Below are 20,790 nucleotides of genomic sequence, written 5' to 3'. Positions count from 1 at the left end.
CTCATTTTATACCATGTGTTTGATGGCGTCATAAAGGAGCTGGCGTCCTGAGGGTTTGTCAAAATCTCCCACTACCCAGAAAGTCACAGGACGAATGTAGGCATCATCTGACAACCACAGAAGAAGAAAGACACGAGGTAAGAATAAACAACCACAGCAATGCTACAGATCAACTTCAGTGGTATTAATGGTGTTGGCAAACAAAGATAATACACTCACTGGCCACTTTGTTAGGTACGCCTGTTCACGGTTCATTAAGTTCAAATTTATTTATAGCCCAATATCACATATAGAAGTTCAAACAGCTTCACATAAAAACATCAAGAATCAAGGTCACTTATATCTAAAAAAAACAAACAAGCAAGCAACTCATCAGAAATACACACACACGCGTTATTTACCAAACAGACCATAGGAATAGGGAAGAAAGGTCATTTAAGTGACTTTAGCCATGGGATAGTTGGTAGTGTCAGACATACTGGTATGAGAGTTTCAGAATCTGCTGATCTACTGGGATTTAGAGAATGTAGTCAGAAAAAGAGAAAATACTCAATAAGCTGCAAATTTCTAGGTGAAAATGCCTTGTTGATGCCAGACGTTGTTGGAGAATAGCCAGATAGGGTAACAGTAACTCAAAAAACCAAGTATGCACTATGCAGAACAGATTCTCTGAATGCACAACATGTTGAACCTTGAAGCATATGTGCTACAGCAGTGGAACACCACACCGAGTGCCACTCCTGTCAGCTAAGAACAGAAGCTACGCCCAATGAATCAGGATGTTGCACAGCTCAAATCATCTCAAACTGGTTTCTTGAACATCACATGACCGCTCTACTCAAATGAGCTCAATCCAATAGATCACCTGTTTGATGCCATCGTGTTGATATGGACCAAAAACCTCTGAGACTTACTTCCAGCACGTACAAACAATTAAGACAGCTCTGAAGGAACCAGCACTATCAAGCTGTACCTAATAAAGTGACCACTGAGTGCTAAAGTGCTGCTCTCTGCTCCAAATTTTGCTTCCTTATCACACCGTTCAAACTTTTCATGCAGTTTCTTTGAAATCATACTGGGTGAACTATCATGCTCTCCCACTGGAACAAACAACGTTATAGTGAGCAGTTACATAAACAAATTTTGGTACTCATGCTTGGAGACTGGTGTACAATTATCACATGCATAATTATTAGTCATTTGTGTCCTTTGAGAACTGAACACAGATGGAGGAGTGGTGGTGGATTCACAAACACGGTGCCAACAATGTCGTTAACAGAAAACTGAAAAAAAGAGCAAGTGAGTAGGAGGGGGAATAATGTGGAGAAAAAGGGTGATTACCATGCCTGTTGGTGGTGGTCATCCCTGATGCAGGGAATTTAAAAACACATGAATAAGAGGCGGAAGTGGAGGAGGAGGAGGGGACAGAAGGAGAATACACCAGGAGAGAGTTTAGCTTTGAAATTTTTTATCTTCACAAGTAACAACAAGAAAAAAAATCCACAGGCATGCTTTTCTACTCAGTGATCAGATGCCAGAGTGCTCTTACCTTTCTTTGTCATATAGTTCATGCTGTTGGCCACAGCTGTGTTCTTCTCTACTGTGTCTAGCGTTGAGAAGCGAGCGTAGTCATCTATGAAGTAGTTATCTGCAAAACGAGAGGAAAAAAACAGGAGTAAAGCATCGATTCTGGAGCAAATGTTTTTATAATATACAAACTTTTGATTACATCATATCTGTACTGCAAAAAACGCCAACAAAATAATAATCATCAAATAAATAGAAATAAATAGTAGCAGTAATGGTTGAAGAATATTTGGAAAACTAACTGTGCTTCTACATGAAGCTTTGAGTCATCCATGTCACAGACAGCACATTAGTTTCTGAGGATGATCTAAAAAAAATTGAAATTTAAGAAACCCTCATACTTACTGGTATCAGACAGATCCAGGTAGGTTCTGCTGGTGGACAACACTCTGGGGTTGATTCGAGGAACAACACTGGGCTGGTTCATGATGAAGTCGACGACATCGTGGTCTGTAGCCAGCTCGCCCTGCGAGTGACATGAGAGGAAACGTGCGAGGTTAAAGTAAAAAGTCAGAGTCGTCGCTTTAGCTGCAGAGCTGACAGTCATGCAGGAGGTCCTTCTCTGCAAGATTTCCCTGCTCACAGTTTAAAAAGCACTTCTTAAATGTTAATGGCCTTTCCACTGCAGTTACGGGTGCTTGTTTAGAAAGTTTTCTCTGAATAAGTTTGAGTTAAACATTAAAAAAAAGAAAAGAGAAAAGGTAGGTAGGATGACTAATGCTATGCTGACCAGTAAGACTTCTATAGCCACCAAATTAAATGATGCTTGCTGTGTTTAAATTCCTTAGAAATCCTTTGAAAGAATCAATTCAAAGATTTGGCTCCTCTGTGTGATGGGCTGACATTAAAAGAGGAAAAATGACAGATGGCATGCTCACAAAGATCCTGCTGAAAAGAGAATTTGTTTTATGACTACAAAGACAGACAGTGTACTTTAGCAAGTTTACTTTATGGTGGCTTAACTTCTGCCTTTAATTTTACACTAAGATTTTGTAGCAGGTCCAAGAAAGAAAAACCTAATTAAAAGAAAAAGGACTGACAAATAAATATATCTTATGAAGTACTTTTTAGAAAAAACATCAACACATTTTTATTGATAAAAATTAGAATAGATTTGAAGTTTGCTTGTGAAATTAAGGCAAACTATTTGTGCTGAGATGCAAAATGCAGTTTTCTGCATATTGTTCAAAATAATACAAATACAAAATATCAAAAGATGAAACTGAGATATATTATTGGTTGTTTTGAATTAAAGTCCAGCAACAGATTTTTTTTAGAAACTGTGACTGATGCTCTAAAACCTGTATTTTAGAATAACCCTTAATAAAATAATGATATGGCAGATAATGAGCTTTTATTGTAAATGTGATTGTAACTGACCAGGTAGACGGCCCTTTGGTAGAATGAGGTGGTCTCCAGGATTTTCTGCATGGTGACAGTTTCCAGTTCATCCGGGTCCAGCTGTTCACGCTGGTAAGGTATCCCGTTGTACATGACCACAGGCAGCGGGCCTACTCCTGTTTGCTCATAGTATGCCCGTCCTTCCTGAAAGGGAAGAAAGAAAGAAATGTTATCTGGTTAACCCTTAATTATTCGGCTCTGCAGTCAGTTTTAGGTGACCACTTTAAAAAGGCTGTTCTATTTCTCTTTTAGAACAAAATCACACTTAATATTCTTGCATCTAAAAACCTCTTAAATACATGATACTATTGTACAGTTGCTGCAATTCCACCACATCCCAAATGTGCTCTACTGGATTGAGATCTGATGACTGAAGGTCATCTGAGTACAGTGAACTCATTCTCATGTTCAAGAAACCACTTTAAGATGATTTTATCCTACTGGAAGCAGCCATCAGACGACAGATACTCCACGTCAGATTCCTGTTCTTAGCTGACATGAGTGTGACGCAGTGTGGTCTTCTGTGGTTGCTGCTTCAAAGTTTAACATGATGTGCATTCAGAAATGCTCTTCTGTATACCTTGGTTGTAGCCAGTGGTTATTTGAATTACTGTTGGCTTCCTATCAGCATGAAGCAGTGTGGCCATTCTCCTCTGACTACAACAAGGGTTTTTTCTCCTGATGCTCACTGATTTTTTTTCTCTCCTCTTTTTTCAGACCATTTTCTATAAACTCCGGAGATGATTGCGTGGGGAAAATCGGAATAAATCTGCAGTTTCTGAAATACTCAGAGCAGTCCCTCTGCCACCAAAAAACATCCCTTAGTCAGAGTGACTTAAAATAATCTTTCTTCCCATTTCTGACGCTCAGTTGAGTTGGTGCCGTGTGATTGTCTGCTCAGATATTTGTGTTTGTGAGCAGTTTAATGTGTGTACCTAATAAAATGACCAGTATTCATCCACTGATGAATTATCAAACTACTCTTGAGTTGCTCAGTTATCCTTTTATTCTGGTACTACATACAGCTCTTTTGACTGTAATTGTACACTTAGATTTGCTGTGTTAATAAAAATGTAATTTTAGATTAATAATATGAACAGAAAAAACATCCTGCTCGACTCACCTTCCTGTTGCTGTCATAGCTGGAGTCGGCTCCGAGGACACTGCTGACTTCGACGTAGGGAAACTTCTTCTCCAGCACTTTAACTACATCCCCGACACTCAGCCGACCACCAACTGGCACACGGTTAAACATCTATAAGAGGGAGAAGAGAACGGGATGAACAAGTGGGCAAGGCAATTTCATTTGTATAGCACACTTTCAGCACATGGCAATTCAAGGTGCTTTACATGATTAAAATAAAACAAAAAATAAAGCATAAATCACTATAAAAGTAAAATACAAGAAAACATTTACAAGAAAGCATTTACAATAAAACAATAATCAAGACAATAATTTATATTAAAAATTAAAACAAACAAGTAGAGAGCCATAATAGGATCAGTTACTCATAAGCAAGTCTAAATAAGTAAGTTTTAATTTTAGACTTAAAAGAGTTCAGTGTCTCTGCAGATTTGCATTCTCCCGATAGAGTATTCCAGATGTGAGGAGCATAGAAACTAAAAGCTGCTTCTCCATGTTTAGTTCTGGTTCTAGGGACGGTCAATAAACGAGAGCTGGAGGACCTAACTGATCTGGATGGTTTGTACCATGATAGCAGATCCCTAATGTATTCTGGTGCTAACCCATTCAAGGACTTATAAACTAATAAAAGCACTTTAAAAAGTCTATTCTCTGAGCTACAGGGAGCCAGTGTAATGACTTTAGAACTGGAGTAATGTGCTCCATTTTCTTGGTTCTAGTGAGAACACGAGCAGCAGCGTTCTGAATCAGCTGCAGTTGTCAGATTGATTTTTTGGGTAAACCTGTGACGATACTGTTACAGTAATCAAGGTGGCTAGAGATAAATGCATGGATGAGTTTTTCTAGGTCTCCTTGTGTCATCAGTCCTTTAATCCTAGAAATGTTCCTCAGGTGATAGAAGGCTGACTTTGTTATAACTTTTATGTGGCCCTGGAGGTTCAGGTCTGAGTCCATTGTTACACCTAAATTTCTGGCCTGGTCGGTAGTTTCTAGTTGGACCAGTTTGAGCTGATTACTGATATTTAATCAATCTTTTTTGGGTCCAAAGATAAGTCAGTTTTGTTATTGTTCAGTTGAAGGAAATTATGAGACATCTAGTTGTTAATTCGCTCAATGCATTTATTAAGAGTTTGGATAGGTTCAACATCACCTGGTGACATTGAGATATAAAGTTGAGTATCATCTGCATAAATGTGGTAGTTAATATTATTGGTGGTTATAATCTGGCTTAACGGGAGCATGTAAATGCTAAATAAGAGGGGCCCTAGGACGGAACCCTGGGGGACCCCGCATGTGATTTCTATATTTTGTGATGAAAATTGGCTAATTGACACATAGCCAATGTTTCTATTCTTAAGGTAGGACTTGAACCAGTCGAGTACTGTACCAGAGAGTCCGGCCCAGCTCTCTAGACGTTCCAGTAATATATCATGATCACCGGTGTCAAACGCTGCACTAAGGTCCAGTAGTACCAATACTGTGGATTTCCCATGGTCAGTATTTATACGGATGTCATTAAACACTTTGACAAGGGCTGTCTCGGTGCTGTGGTGCCTACGAAAACCAGACTGATAAATATCAAAGCGGGTGTTCATTGTGAGAAAGCTGTTTAACGATAAATGGAAGATTAGAGATTGGTCTGTAGTTTTGCATTAATGTGCTGTCTAGGTTCTTTTTCTTTAATATTGGTTTGATAACTGCTGTTTTTAAGGCTTTTGGGGAAGACACCTGATAGGAGGGATGCGTTAACTATTTGGATCAGGCAAAGAGTAACAGAGACACAGATTAGATAAAGTCTTACAAAGGTCTTTTTCACTTCCTAGTTTCTGTGAACAATGGACTCACCGACATGACGGCTTCAAATGCATTCTGACTGTCCACCTCTTCAGTGATGTAGTTGTAGGCTCGGACGAGTGCCACACCGGCATCTTGCATACCATCTATGTCGTCTTCATCCGACACCACAAACACCAGCCCGATCCTAAACACAAACACGGAGCAAGTAAGCTTCCAAAAACAGTTAAAATGCAGAGCGTGTGCTGCCTGCTTCATCAGTATTCAAACAAACTGACCATCCCAAGATGCCACATGCAGCACGGTATCAAAGGTCTTCCAAACATCCCTGACAAAACTCCTAAATTAAAAATGGATTTTTAACTACACATTTCTACTGACTACCAATGCTCTGCAGCTCCTCTTTTATTTTATTTATTTATTTTAGTTTTCTGGTTACTGTATAGCAATAAAAAAGTGATATGTTGTGTATTCAAATTCATAAAAGCTGATAATTAATTCCCAAGAAAATGTCCAAAAAATGTATGCATCTTGATGACAGAAACACCAACCTGAGGGGTATATTATTAGCATAAAACATCTCTGCGACGCTCAGCAGTTCTACAGTGTTCTCCTGGGTCGGATCCAGAATGATCACCTGCAACAGATGCGTGTTAGCATTCATCAGAAAAGTTTCAGACCTATTTGGATTCACAGGGGTCTGATTAATAAACTGCACTCTTACCAGATTGTGAAAGTTCTTGCGGATCTGCCTGATGACTCCAGGGAAAGTTGGTCTGAGCAGCTCCTGCACGTTGGAGGGCCATGAGCTGTACCTGTAGTCGGTCTCCAAGTTGTTAATCCACTAAAAAGGAGAATGCAGTGAAGAGGAAATGGTTTAAATTAAGTTTAAAGACAAGAATGAGCAGACAAGAGCCAACAAGAAATTCCTTCCGCTAGCAGTAAAAAGTAAAGCAGGACGATAATTTTGGAGGGCTTGAAATGCCTCCAAATTTGCTCAAATAGAAACTTGATTGCACAACAAAAATCTTCCAAACACAACACATTTCTTTCCAAGCTTATTTTGGTTAAGTCCCTCATTTGCTGCAGCATTCAACAGTTAGTTATTAGGGATGTGTGTGAACACGGACACTCTTACACTGATGGCCGGGCTGCGGATGTCGACGGCGTAGTCAGAGTCGGAGGGCTGGACGTTGAGCTTCAGGATGTCGTGAATAAAAGGTGTCTCGATTAGCAGGGAGCGCAGACCCTCCATCACCCGGGCCTCGCTGCGCAGAACTTCAAACACACTGCAGGTAGCAAAGGACAGAGGCGAATTAAGTGATGCAGTGTGTGTGTGTATTGTAATCAAGAATTTGAGCGTAGCATCTAGACTGCCTTATTATCTGAAAGAGATGTATAAGTAGAGCTCATTATTTTCAGTTTTGATCTGGCTTATTTAAATCATTAAACAGCAGGTAAGATGTGAATGTGAAATCAGATTTTAAAAACATGACAAAGAAAAAGCAACAATCTCCGTTATTATACAGTCTCACTCTCAACTTATTTTATCGATTGGTTGAGCACAACCTATTAATACCTAATACAAGAACTAATTTTTGAATATTCCAGTAAACCCAAGAATATCACTTGGGTACAGTTTTCCATATGGAAGCATTTGCTGCTTCTGTGACTATCATTCAAATCTTTTCATGCCCGATTTTAGGCCCAGTTGTCTTAACATTCCCAGGTCTTAAGAGCCCAAACACACGCACACACACAAAAATCTTTAATTTAATTTTACTTTACATTTTGTTCTAAACAATTGTTAAAGTATATAATCAGTCAAGACCGTAGCTTGACTGATTATATACTTTCATTTGCAAAAGGTTAAAGCAACACAGATGCATTTCTGTGCTGTAATTACTGCAAATTAGATGCTCAAAATATGGCTTTTTGTGTGTACCTGAAGATGTCCTGTGCGTCCAAATCTATATGCAGCCCGTTGATGAACAGCGCTGAATCCCCGGGCTGCAACCCCAGAGTTCCTTTGAAAAACTATGGAAAGAGAAACGTCAATATGACTAAATATCCTGTTTGTGTCAAGCTCCCCATTCAACACCAGCTGAGCAGATCACCACGCTGTGAGGCAAACAACATCAAAACCAGCCATCATGTAGTCAATTATACTGTAAAACTAGAGGCAACAGTCAACACAAAGCCACAACGAGTCACGTTGACAGCTCTAAACAAGCACTGACAACTCTGTTCAAAATCAGCCTGTTTAGAGCAATTAAACCCCACACTAAACAAATCTAATTATCAAAGAAGGGGTGTGTAAATGTGTGTGAATATGTCTATGAGAAGAGACCCGCATGTGTGTTTGTGCGTCTGCACAGGCAAAAAGAAAGCTCAAAGTCGTTCTGGCACAGTCAAATCTCATTACAGAAAGACAAAGACATCAGATTAATCATACTCCAGACATTGCAATTACAACAAGACATGATTAACACAAATATTGTTCATCCCACTTAAATTGTGTGAGTGTGTGGATGCATGCCTGTGTGTGAGAGAAAGACAAAGACGTGTCTGTGTGCGAGCAAGTGCACGTGTCCAAACTACTTCAATCAATAATCATTTCTCGCTGTAGGACTCTGCGCGCCTGCTGAATGAATCACCGATTCAGTAATTAGGACGTTTGTCTGCTCAGCCCCACCATCAGCCCGAACTCCTGTCTGCACACCAAGATAATGTGAGCACAGCTTCAGGAGAGGAGACCAAGCAAAGGAGAGAGAGAAAACACTGACAAGAAGAAGGGGTGAGTGCCTATTCCACTAACAGGCGAACCAAAACACACATTGTCAAAAACTGAATGCTTTCAAATCAGATGATGTTTACAATTGATCACAAAGTAAAAGGTAAAACAAAACCAGGAGGGGCAGTTTCATTTTGAGAGACAAAAGCTACTTGATTGTGGATGTTTGCAATAATGCTGTATGTCTCGGTTCGTCCTCTTTAGTGGATTAAATTGGTAAACAGCTAAAGCTAAATTATCCCTAACCACTAGAGGACACAGTCTGCAAGATTAAAAGAATAAGGATCCTCGATAATGGAAAGACAAACATAGGACAGATGATGAAATCGAGCAGTTTGAAAGCAGATGATTTAGTCTTAGCCACTGAACTGCTGAGCTAAAAGTTAATGATTCAGGCTGATCAAAACTCAATTTTAGAGTTTTTTTTACTCTCACTTTGTGAGGGGCAGCCAATCACAAGAAATACTGCTTAAAAGGGGAGCAAATCTATAGGGGAAGGAGCTAAAGCGACGTCTTTCAGACAGCGGATGAACTGAGCAGCTGCACCAACGCCCACTATAAGATTTATAAAGGTTATTTTGAACTGTGAAGCATACAAAGCTACTCCAGGGAAGCCCAAAGAATAAAAAATTTCTGATGGATATGAAAAGAACTCACTTTATGCCAACGAAAAGGTCTTGGAGGCACAAAAGAAGGAACCAGAATATCAATGATGTAGCAGCTTATGATCCACCAGAATTCACAGGTTATTGTAAAATGTAAAGTTCTTAATGAAAGGTCTAGGTTTTGTTGTAACTGGTAAAATCCACCGAGAAGTCAGGGAGGATCACAAACAGCCATAAGGGGGACAAATTAATCTTGTTCCACTAAAATCACACGAATATTCTTTAAAGAAGCAGCAGATCTTGTGAAAACGAATATGACCTTCATCTTGCACCAATTCTTGTGAATTGTGGAGATATGTATGGACAACAGATGCTTTGCCATCACATAAGCCTATCAGTCCTTCGATTGGATGAGTCAATAAAAAAACAAAACAAAAAAAAGAGCCTTGTAACAGCCTCGTCATCCGGTCTTTGCAAGAAGACAAGAAAAGCTTGTGTCCTAATGAGATTTTTATGTGACATCAGTATTGTTTTTTCCCCAAGTCACACAGCAAAGACGTATGACATCAGAGAGAGGAATATAAAGACTAAAGACACTGACACATCGTGTTGAGGTTGGGATCGGAGGTAATGTTGCATAAATTAAGTCAGCTTAATTCATGTTGTAACAATTACATGTGGTTTCTAAACCTGAAAATACCTGAAATGATCAAGTCATTTAGTGTTAGTCTAACAAGCACATGAAGGCCTATTAACTGCATTCATGAAGTTAAAAGAAAGTGAAAGAGACTAAAGGGTTCATTTTCATCTTTAACCAAAAGCAGAAATGTTTTCATTGTGTTACAAAAGGGGAAAAACAAGTGGGAAAAAATAGAAGATGATCAAACATGTACCTTTTGATTCTCGCCAATCTCTTTACGGATCTCCGAGTTGACCACAGTTTTAGTGATTGACCTGGGAGAGAAAAGGAAGACTGAACTGTGAAACTGCTGACTATCCAAAATCTACACAAACCAAGCTTCTTATTGTAGTTACTGCTCATGTGTGTGTGTCTGTGTGTGTTTTCGTTTCTCCTCTACCTGGCCTTGGTGGGAAAATTCTGACTGAGGTCTTTCATAACATTGAGGGCATCAACAGCAGGAGCAGCAAGAATGCGAGCAGCTGTCTGGAAACTCAGATCTGTAAAAGAGAAGGTGGGTGGATGTTCAGGCAGGCGACGAGGGTCAGAATGGGAAAGAGATGAGTGGAAAAATTAGTAAGAAGAACAGGAAACACAGGAGAAGAAGAAAAAAGAAACAATGATCATAATTAGAAGACATGTGAGCACTTAGACATAAAACAAAGACAAGGGCTGCTTCAAAGATCGTTAACTTACTCTTGATTATTTAAAAGGACTAAGGCTATATGCTTGCAGCTCTGTACAACACAGACATTTCATATGGGCAAATTACGATTCACATTAAAGTGTCGATGCTGAAATGTTTGTGTTGAGCAGGAATAATGTTTATGATGTTCGCCACCTTAAATTGATATAAACGCAGATATACTTATCTCGTTAATTTGTAAGTGTGGAAAAGATAAAGGGGTGTATGGAGCTTTGGTGTGCAAGGAGGGAAGAGAGCAGTGAGGATTATTTCAATGCAGTGAGCATCTCTGTAATGGTGTTGTAGTCTGTGTGATTATTAGCCTCTGGAGGTCTCCCTCTCTTTGTAAACAGGCTGAGCTAATGAGCCCCACAGGGTTAGGAGATAAAGACAGACGCCCACATGACAGTCTGACAGTCGAGTTCAACCTCCTCATCTCCTCGGAGCCTTTATTCGCCAAATATAAAAGCAGCCGAACGCTCACATCCTGATTACACCTACTGATAGGCTGACCTTTTACATATGGAAGCGTTTTCTTTAAGAAACATAAACATAACAGATGAGCTGGAGCCAATATAATTTTTTATTTGCTCGATAACATCAAAAAGAAAATGACAAAATTTAAAAGTATATGTGATTGCATCTGTGAGAGTGAGTTTGAACTGTTAATCAATATATGATGTCATCTTAATCAATGCTTTTATATTGCTGCAGACAAAGCTTTCATGTCTTCAAGGTATTATGGCTCAAACGCATCAAGAGGACAGTGATCGATTGCAGTCGTAGATCAGAGATCGATACAGATTTACAGGTGGAATGACATCATGGTTAAAGCAACAGAAGACAACTGGAGAAGCCAATGTTAATTTATTTTCATTTATTCCTGATCAAAGGGTTGTTGAGACAGAGAATAGGAAAGCGTTTTTAACTTTCTAATAGTTCAGGAAACTCCCATGGTTAACAGATGCTTTAAACAAATACAGTATATGTACGGTGCTAGCATGTGATAATACAGATACAGTTTATTTTCTCTCATATAATACTGTTTTGAGGTGGACCCATTTCTTGGTCCACCTGTTTGACTCGCATTAACCAGTCCTCTACCAAAAATGAAAACTACTACCAACTAGTTGGTAATAGTTAAGCATATTGGGCATTTTTTCTATTTAACACATGTTAGGAAATCCCAGAAAAGACACGGGCTTCTAGGAAGCACAGGCTGACTGCTTTTACTGTAGGCGGCGATTATGTTTTCTGCTGTCTGTAGTCACTCCCCAAAGGCCCATTCTGTGCTAGAAAAAAACAAAAAACCTTGAAATGATCTTTTTTTTTCCCCATTTGTGGAGTAAGGAGGGTATCTTTAAAATGATTGTGTAACGAGATATTTCTGTGAAATTGTAAGAACGTCAGAGGACGCTCTGGGTCAGCTAACAATTGATTTGAATTTAATGGGTATGAGGACATGGGATTTTTCCCATCGGATAATTGTCTTTGTCAGCCATAGCTATGGAAGTAATAGATAGAGAACGAAGTTCAAGTCCTGCAGGTATATTTGCAGGATCATAAAATTGATTCTCTGAAAAATTAAGTCACAGGAGCAATGCCCACAGGTTTTATCTGTAGATTAAGAGGGCCTCACAGTTTATTTTCTGCTAGCCTGTCAAGATGTTGACTCGGTCAGTTTTGACAAGTTTGTTTCATTGTGCTGTATCATTATTTATTTACACGTGTAATACCAGAAACAGATACTTCCTTACAGAGCCTGTTCATATTGTCAAAACCAATCACTCAGAAGGAAACTGCAAACACAGAAAAATCTGCTGATGTCTGAAATAAGACAATTAAATTTGGAAAGAGGCCCACCTTGCATTTGCCAGACTTTCAGAGGTGCCATCTCGTTGGTGCTTTCAACTAAATGCTTCCTCAATTCTTTAAGCTGTTCCTTGAGCTCCGGGTAGAGGGTCCTAGTGAGAAAGATGGACAGAATGCATGCATCTGTTAAATGACTTAAGTGCTAATTAAGAAAAAGTTGTTGGATTCACAGATTGATTTGATTATTTCTGGTTAGTTGAGCACAGATGTGGTCGGTGCTTCAAGACAGGAGGAAAAAAAAAGAAAAAAAAAAAAAAGAAAGGCTTGGCTGAGAGAGTGTGGTGCAATTCCTGGACCTAATCCAAGCTTTGAATTTTTATCATAGGCTGACACAGAGTCACTCACTTGAGTTTGCCAAAAAGGAATCCCTGAACCTCATCCACTGGATCATTCTCTCCGATCATTGTAGCATTCACCTCCGCCCCTGAAACCACAATCAATTAACTCGATTTTCAAGTCAGGACTCCTCTGGGATTACAACACTGTGGGCATGTGTGTATCGACTGTGTGTCTTCGTGTGAGTATGTACACCTTGGACTTGTGTGTCATCCTTTGCTTTGTACTCCTGGCTTTTGATGGCCAGCTCCACTCCATACCCGGACAGATACACCTTCTTTCCTCTTGACTTCTGCAGAAGAAGAAAAATAAGAAAAGATGGGACATCACATGCTTATAATTGTGTCACACACAGAAAACGCTTAATTGCAATTAATTGCATTTGCAAACAGATTAAAAGACACAGTTATGCTAACCTGATGACAAAACAAAAAAAAAATTTTTTTTCTTAATGTAAAAAGCTCTGTGAACGTTCTTGTGTTCCCACTTGTAAAAAAAATAAATCCCACTCACATTATAAATGCATGTGCTTGCTGACTATCTTCCATGTGCAGACAACCAGCTTGCTAAGTACTTAAGCCACTAACTGTCCCTGGTCTGGCCCCAGAGCTATATGCATAGAGTAAGAGTTAAATGTTACAGCCTTTCTAGTGCCCAGGACTTCCTGCCTGAAAGACAGATGGTGAGAATAATTTAGCATAATCAGGGGGAGGAAAAAAAGAAAAACACTATCAAATGGATTTGCATGTGAGGGGAAAGTAATCCAACTTGAGAAACTTGCAGTCTAGCATGAGGAACTGGAGAAGCTCTTTTCATCCCAGGTGTAAATGAGGACCGTCTTAAACTGCAGATTTTTTTTTGTAAGACGAGGATAAAACACGGGAGCCCAAAGTAACTTTGGGATTTCACCACATGACTATAAACCAACTTACACTTATAAAACTATTCCTGACATGGAAAACATTTGCTTTATTGATAATTTCACATAGTAGTGACCTAAATACGCTCAATCTCAAACTATCTAATGTGATCTTCTCATTTCAATTATATTAGAAGTAAAGCAATTCTTACAGGCAGGTAGTGGCGAAGCACGTAGGTCACCGAGCCTTCATTAACTTTGGACAGAATGACTTGGTGAAGCTTCTGGAAATCTGCCGTCCCAAACTGGGCGTAAAGAATCACAACAGGAGCATCTGGATTTGAACCTGGGTATTTATGATCACCTTTAAAAAGATATGGCTTTGTCCTGGAAGAGAGAAAAAAAATTTAATCTTAATAATATAATTCGTAATCCTTTTGCTTTAGATGTATGTGACTTTTTTTTTACCTTTGAGGTGCACTTTTTAGGAGTGCCTCTAACTTCTCTGCATCACAGGTCTTCTCTCCGTGGATGCTCAAAAAAGCTGAGCAGCCAGAAGGAGGAGGCTCAGTGGACGCTATCTAAAAATATACACCCAAAAAGCATAATCAGTACTAATATCATCCTACTCACATGTATGCTCAAGCCTTCAAAACAGCTTTAAATTGCCCTGCTGTTACCTGTTGGAAGGAGTGTACTGTTGCAGAGTAAGCTCTCAGTGAGAGTGCGAACTTCAGCATGTTTAACTGGACGGAGCTGAGCAAGGCACTGGCTCTCTTCATGATCAGATCATAGTAGGCCTGATCTGTGTCTGTGTGGGGACAGCAAATGTGCACACGTAAGATTTCGGTGTGGTCTCGCCCCTCCCTAGAGGACCTATTACCCTTCATATTTAATTACTGTAATCTATATTAAATAGCTTTGCAGAATTCACAATTCAGAATAATCCTTTTTTATGTTACACTGGGCTGTGAAGCAATAACCACAGATCTTATCTCGCTTCAGGGTCACGTTCCCTGCAAGCAAACTTTCTTCTAATTCGCTGGGCCTCACAAACGGAAGGTCTGAACAGCAGGTGGACGGGGCTGCTGTGCTGAGAGAATATCTGTTCTCACTTACAACATAAGGTGCCATAATCAAAAAAAGGAGAAAAAACTGTGTTCAGAGCAATCTGAAGCCTGGGTTTTCACTGGGATTACTTGCACAAGCGCTGACCTCAATATCGGAAAATCTGACCAAATTTAATATGAGTAACCACCACTGGTACAGTATATATAATAAAGAGAATAAGGAAAAGCATAATAGGTCCCCTTGAAATTGTGTTACAGCAGTTCTGGTCTAACTGAGATACACTTTTTATTGTGTTATTGCTCCAACGAGTATGTGGCTAAAACCCCGACAATGCAATTACTGCCAAGATGCTGCATAGACATCATAAATTCAGCTGCTCACAGCACAGAAACTAAAAGTGAAATCTTGTCCACAGAGTCCAAAGTTTTACTTTACCGTCATGCTCTCCTTCTATGTTTTGATTGGCCTCTACAAAGTCCCAGAACTTCTCCTGGCTCTCCTCTGCCATGAACTCACTGGGGAAGGAGAATATGAAAGTGGCGGTCTCATAAGCTGGAAATGCATAGTGTCAGCTACTGCAAACAGCACAACACCTAAAGCCCTTAATTATTCACAGTCTTCCTCAAGGACATATCAGTGAGACAGAAGCGTAGTTTAAACTCACTTAGAGGACAGTCACATGAATGACCTCAGAACACTGATTTATCTATTATCTCCTTTTGAAATGTAATTTATATGTAATGCAGCCAAAGTGCTGCTCCCTTTGAGCAGTGCAGTGTCATACCTGGCCTCCAGCAGCAGCGGTGTATCAGCCCATTTGGTTGTAAGAGTGGTTGTGACAGCCTTTGAGTCCGCACCCCCAGATGCGACAGAGAGCAGCGAGAGCAGCACGATCCACAGAAGCCACATCCTCAAGCCTACACCCGAGGGAACAGAAGAGTTGGGAAGTGAGGCTAAAGATTTCCACATTGCTGTTAAAGTCGAGCTCAAAATAAACAGTGTGAATGATAGTATCATCCCGCCCATTGTGCTATGCGGTAGTGAAGAACGGAGCCCACTCAGCCACCAAAGTAGATTATAATGTTATCTGGCTCTGTACGAATTGGCTGAACATCTCACTGCCAACAGAGATAAAACACAGAGGCAGATCCTAACAAACTACAAGCTCAGTGACCACAAAGATGCCATTGATAGATGAAGACAATAAAAACATGGAAACGGAAATACAACACAATATGTAGCCACTGTCAAACCTTTAATAACAATAAATCATTTCCTTTAACAAATTCAGCTCTGTTTATGCAGATTTCCAAGAATGCAGTTAATTATCTCTCAAATAAAAACATACAGATATAACATACTACAACTACTGTGTATAACCAACATATATTATTAATTGTATATTAATAACATTTAGTTGCTTACACTCTGTCCTAATGCGTTGGTGCTACTGTTTGCTGACACTTTTATATACTAAAGATGACCTTTGAATTGAACATATTTAAACCTTGGTTTTCTTCATGGATGGGGCCATATGGACTTAGGGAACACAGAGATCAAATGAGGCCGTCTATGTGCAGTTCTAACCTTTGTACCGTGGTGCTTTTTTTTTTTTACCTAGAATTTGCTTCAAAAGACCCTCCGTAGGATACAACATCTCAACTCAGAGTAAAAGCTCCTGAAACAAGGAAATGTTTCAAAGAGACCTCTGAAGAAAGAGCAACAGCGCTTAAATAGAAAACACATGTTGCCATTTTTACACATTTTTGCTTATCATATAATTTCATTTATGCTCTCATGAGTTCTTGCAAACAACATTTCCAAATGATATTATTTTTAGCAACTTATATTTGGATTTCACCTTAATTAAACACCAAATATTCAGTGGCTGTAAGGGCACTGATTTTAACATAATTGGTTGATTTTATTGTATTTATATTGCACAGCAATATGACAAAAATAAAGTTAGCCTTCCTGAGCAAGGTCGATTTAAGTCCCCACCTCACTCGTTTATTGGTCACAAGCAAAAGGATGAGATGGTGGATGCAAGCGGGAGAAATGAGCTCCCTCAGAAGGGCGGCTGGGACTGCTCTTAGAGACAGGGTAAAGATTTTAGTCAATTGAGAGGGTCTCAGAGTAAAGCCACTGCTCCTCCACATTGAAAAGTGCCAGTTGAGATGGGTTGGGCATCTGATTAGGAAGCCTCCTGGGTGAGGTGGGTATGTCCTACCAGGAGGAGGCCGTGCGGTAGTCTCGGGACACACTGGGGCAACTATATCTCTCAGCAGCCCTAGGAAGGCCACGGTGTTCTCCCAGATAAGCTGGAGGAGGTGGCCTGGATAGGAGGAAGTCTGGGTTTCTCTGCTCAGGCTGCTGCGCCCGCAACCCGGCTCCGATAAACAGACAACAAAATAAATAGATGGAAGGAGTTAGTTCTTCCTTTGCGGTCTTTTTATGTTAGCCTGTTAACTAAACTACACGCAAAACTGTTTCACTAGCAAGGACAAACAATTCTTATATTTTAATGGACAAAATGAGCGTTGTTTTTGCCTTTGTATGTATTTGTAAGACCACAGTATGGTGGGTGAACTCTAATTTCTGACGGCACTGAACGATCCATTATTCAGTGCCACAGGGTGTGCATAACAGGCTTTTATCAGCTTTCCACTGAATAATATTGAGATCTGATCAAATCCTGTTATTAAATAAAAAGTCTGCTCAAACAATAAATGGTTCCAAGTTAGTCATTTAAAATTAAAATAAACAAAATTAATATTATTGTTTTACACATATGTATGATTATGTGGTCTAGACTTTATAATCATCTTAATAGTAGGACACATTGCGCTGCTTCAACAAGTGTAGTGTCAGAAAATATTCTTAAGACTCCTTATTAACATCGTGATACCGCCTTCAGCAGTGCTGCCGACAACATAAGGCTTGCCAAGCACAGTAGGATACTGATAATTTGCTAAGAAATTCAAACACGGTTGTGAAGTGTTCACCTAAAGCAAGGTACCAGATCATCTCCTCAAGCTGTGCAACTGATTCTACATGTTTGACTACTTAGCAATTATACAAGAATACACATAAATTAAATATTAAAGAAAAGAAACACCTGGTCATTATTTATCACTTCATGGGAAAAAAACTGTAATTAATCTAAACAAAGCTGGATTTTTAAACATTTTATTCCTCATATTATGCAGAATCATTTACCTGTGCAAGTTTAGCTGCAAATAACATAACACAATGCTTCCTATTCACGATTGTAAAAGTTATATTAGTTATATTTTATCGTATGTTAATATGACAATTTTTCTTCTTGCTTTTGGGATGCACAGCTATTAACCACACAGCAATGTCAGACCTTGCCGATTACCGTGTGGAAACAAAATAACATTTACCAAAGGTGGTGGCTGAGGTTTACTTTTTTTGTGTCTGATCAATTTTTGCCCTGGATCAGAGCTCAACAAAGACAAATAAACAGCAATGAAAAATTAATGAAATAAATAATTAATGCTGGTATCAGGATCATCTGTCAAATTTAAACATCGGTATGATGCCAGGTTTTCCATATTGTTGCATTTTAGAAATATTTTTTTAGGAGTTCAGTATTTAGAAAGGCTTTAAAAAAAGCCTTAGAGCCTTTAAAGGCCTAAAGAGGATGCACCAGTAACCTTGTTTCTTTGTGTTACCTGGCTCAATAAACTCTAAAAACCTGGTCAGAATTAACAGGTATCAAAACAGCAGTTATCAGCTTTGTCTACTAACCTAGACCTTTCGCCTCAGGCTCTGTGCATGTTCACATATAGCCTGATACTATCAAGTATCATTTCACTCTTCTTCCACACAAAATTGATCAATCGAGTGCTGCCTACTTCAGTCAGAGACATTATTACAGGAACTGGTGATAGAGATCTCCAAAGAATAGACTATAAATATATAATGACAAAAGCCAGCACCAGTAAATGTAAATGTGTCCTGCCACTTCATCTTTACAGCTGTTCAACTGCTTTTAAACACAAATATCTAATAAGCCAATCACATGACAGAAACTCAATTAATATAGGCATGTAAAGTTCTTTCCCATTCTGATGGCAGAAATGAGGAAGAAAGGGAATAAGACACAAATTACCACTGGTTGTAACCAATGTATGCAGAAGAGCATCCCTGAATGCACAAAACATCAAACTTTAAAGCAGGCTGGCTACAGCAGAAGGTACACAGTGAAAGAATGGACCAATTCTGCATCCTATCAGTGGTTCAGGCTGGTGGTGTTGCTGTAACTAATCCAATATCACAGTAGTTGGAAGTTATCTTGCTATGGTCAATAATGATACTCTGCCTGTTAGAAGGGGCCAGTGTGTTTTCTGGGCCAAAAGGGCGAGTTCAAATACCCTACCACAAAACAACCAATGGGTAGTGAACCAGTGGTTATGTATAATCCGCTGGGTACACTACACTTCATTGAAAGACACCTGGGTGACCAGCAAGTCAAACTCTAAATAACTCTTAAGATATAAGGTCTGAGAGGACAAAAAGAAGAGACAAACTGACGAGGGGGAAATGCATGAACCCTTCATCGCCATATCATAACGTTACAGATTTCTTGAATAGTGTTACGCTTAATTACAGCAGAGCAGGATGCTGAGGCTGTAAACAAAACGTGCCATCATTTCTATCCAATGGGAGAGTTCAGCGTGGCTCATCCGTCCAATGAGTGCACAGTTTGGACATCCGGGCTGTCTCAATGACAACCCTCAGAGCTGTCATAATAGCTGTAATCACGAGTTAACTGCTAATTGTAACAAACACCTCACACGTTCAAATTTTACTGGTTTAACCAGCTCTAATGTCTGCTGTATTTACTCTTCAGAGCCCATTCAAAGCCGGAAAACTCACGGCGAGCTAGCGCTACCTGAAATTAATGCTAGCTAACGCCTCCCGCACAAAAGCAAAACTGCCCGATTGCACCTGTTTTTGTTTACTTACACGCACAAATTGTCAAATTCTGTTGAAAAGACAATAAACAGCCTTAGCTACAAGCGTATGAAGCTCCACAACACAGAAAATTAATGATTTAGTCTCACCGAAGCCGGCTCGGTAGCTTCCTGAATTCATGATCCGCTGTGGAGTGGGCGGGTCCTGACAGGCTCATTAGGCAACCACAATGTTGCCTGTTCAAAATTACTGAACCTCTCAGCAATAAATGATTAACTAATAAGACGTGCCTTAGACGGTGAACTGCAAATTTCGCTGATAATTAATTCACTAATTAAAAACAAAGACTGTCAAAATCCTTTTTCTTTTTATATTTATTATTATTGTTGTTGTTAGTGTTGTTGCCTAAAATTATTTTCCTGATTTAAGTAAACTATGTGAAAGGACATTATTTTTTAAAAGTGTAAGAAGTGAGAAGCAGAAAATACATAATTTAATAAGCCGTATTATTAAAACCACTGACAAAAAAAAGCAGCACCCACTTAAAGATATTTGAAAAGAAAGTATTGCCAGCTCTTGGCAATAGCACTAACCAAGGACTTACCATTGTCTCTTTTAGCTTGTTTCCCAATGGTCAGAGGTGGGAAGTAACAAAGTGCTTCAGGTAACAAACACTTTTTAATACGGGCCTGACAAAGGGTGTAATTATCTTAGAATTAAATGGAATTTCCACGTATTATCACCTGGAATTACAATATAATTATATTTACCTACAAATACTTAGTAGTAAATAGACTACAATAAGGGGGTAATAGTTCAAGATTTAACAAGAAAGAAGAATTATAGTGTAAGTCATTTTAAGTAAATTTCCAGGCATTTTGTATGGTCCATCCATCCATCTTCATCCGCTTATCCGAGGCCGGGTCGCGGGGGTAGCAGCCTAAGCAAAGAGGTCCAGACCTCCCTCTCCCCAGCCACCTCCTCCAGCTTGTCCGGGGGAATACCAAGGCGTTCCCAGG

General features: G+C 39.4%; 1 protein-coding gene across 3 annotated transcripts in view; it reads right to left on the bottom strand.

Moving 5' to 3' along the window:
• uggt1 (UDP-glucose glycoprotein glucosyltransferase 1) overlaps positions 1 to 20,015 on the bottom strand; it is a 32,403-nt gene extending 12,388 nt beyond the window's left edge. Inside the window, exons 1-22 of one of the 3 annotated variants that reach the window (XM_005934337.3) lie at positions 19,921 to 20,015; positions 15,612 to 15,750; positions 15,263 to 15,342; positions 14,437 to 14,567; positions 14,225 to 14,337; positions 13,969 to 14,143; positions 13,093 to 13,189; positions 12,907 to 12,985; positions 12,553 to 12,653; positions 10,405 to 10,504; positions 10,219 to 10,279; positions 7,872 to 7,963; positions 7,065 to 7,215; positions 6,651 to 6,770; positions 6,478 to 6,563; positions 5,978 to 6,113; positions 4,112 to 4,243; positions 2,968 to 3,132; positions 1,933 to 2,053; positions 1,550 to 1,648; positions 1,342 to 1,365; positions 13 to 107 (exon numbers count right to left, since the gene is read on the bottom strand). In XM_005934337.3, coding sequence (XP_005934399.1) covers positions 13 to 107; positions 1,342 to 1,365; positions 1,550 to 1,648; positions 1,933 to 2,053; positions 2,968 to 3,132; positions 4,112 to 4,243; positions 5,978 to 6,113; positions 6,478 to 6,563; positions 6,651 to 6,770; positions 7,065 to 7,215; positions 7,872 to 7,963; positions 10,219 to 10,279; positions 10,405 to 10,504; positions 12,553 to 12,653; positions 12,907 to 12,985; positions 13,093 to 13,189; positions 13,969 to 14,143; positions 14,225 to 14,337; positions 14,437 to 14,567; positions 15,263 to 15,342; positions 15,612 to 15,750; positions 19,921 to 19,951 — 2,328 coding nt within the window. In that variant the 5' untranslated portion in view covers positions 19,952 to 20,015. The remainder of the gene's footprint in view (positions 1 to 12; positions 108 to 1,341; positions 1,366 to 1,549; positions 1,649 to 1,932; positions 2,054 to 2,967; positions 3,133 to 4,111; positions 4,244 to 5,977; positions 6,114 to 6,477; positions 6,564 to 6,650; positions 6,771 to 7,064; positions 7,216 to 7,871; positions 7,964 to 10,218; positions 10,280 to 10,404; positions 10,505 to 12,552; positions 12,654 to 12,906; positions 12,986 to 13,092; positions 13,190 to 13,968; positions 14,144 to 14,224; positions 14,338 to 14,436; positions 14,568 to 15,262; positions 15,343 to 15,611; positions 15,751 to 19,920) is intronic. The other 2 variants (XM_005934338.3, XM_005934339.3) reach the window with 2 other exon arrangements.
• Positions 20,016 to 20,790: the final 775 nt, after the last annotated feature.

Source organism: Haplochromis burtoni, unplaced genomic scaffold, assembly GCF_018398535.1.
Source record: "Haplochromis burtoni strain Fernald_Lab_line unplaced genomic scaffold, NCSU_Asbu1 Contig_89, whole genome shotgun sequence".
Classification (NCBI taxonomy): domain Eukaryota; kingdom Metazoa; phylum Chordata; class Actinopteri; order Cichliformes; family Cichlidae; genus Haplochromis; species Haplochromis burtoni.
Note: the sequence above shows the minus strand (reverse complement) of the source record. Positions and strands in the feature narration are given on the sequence as shown.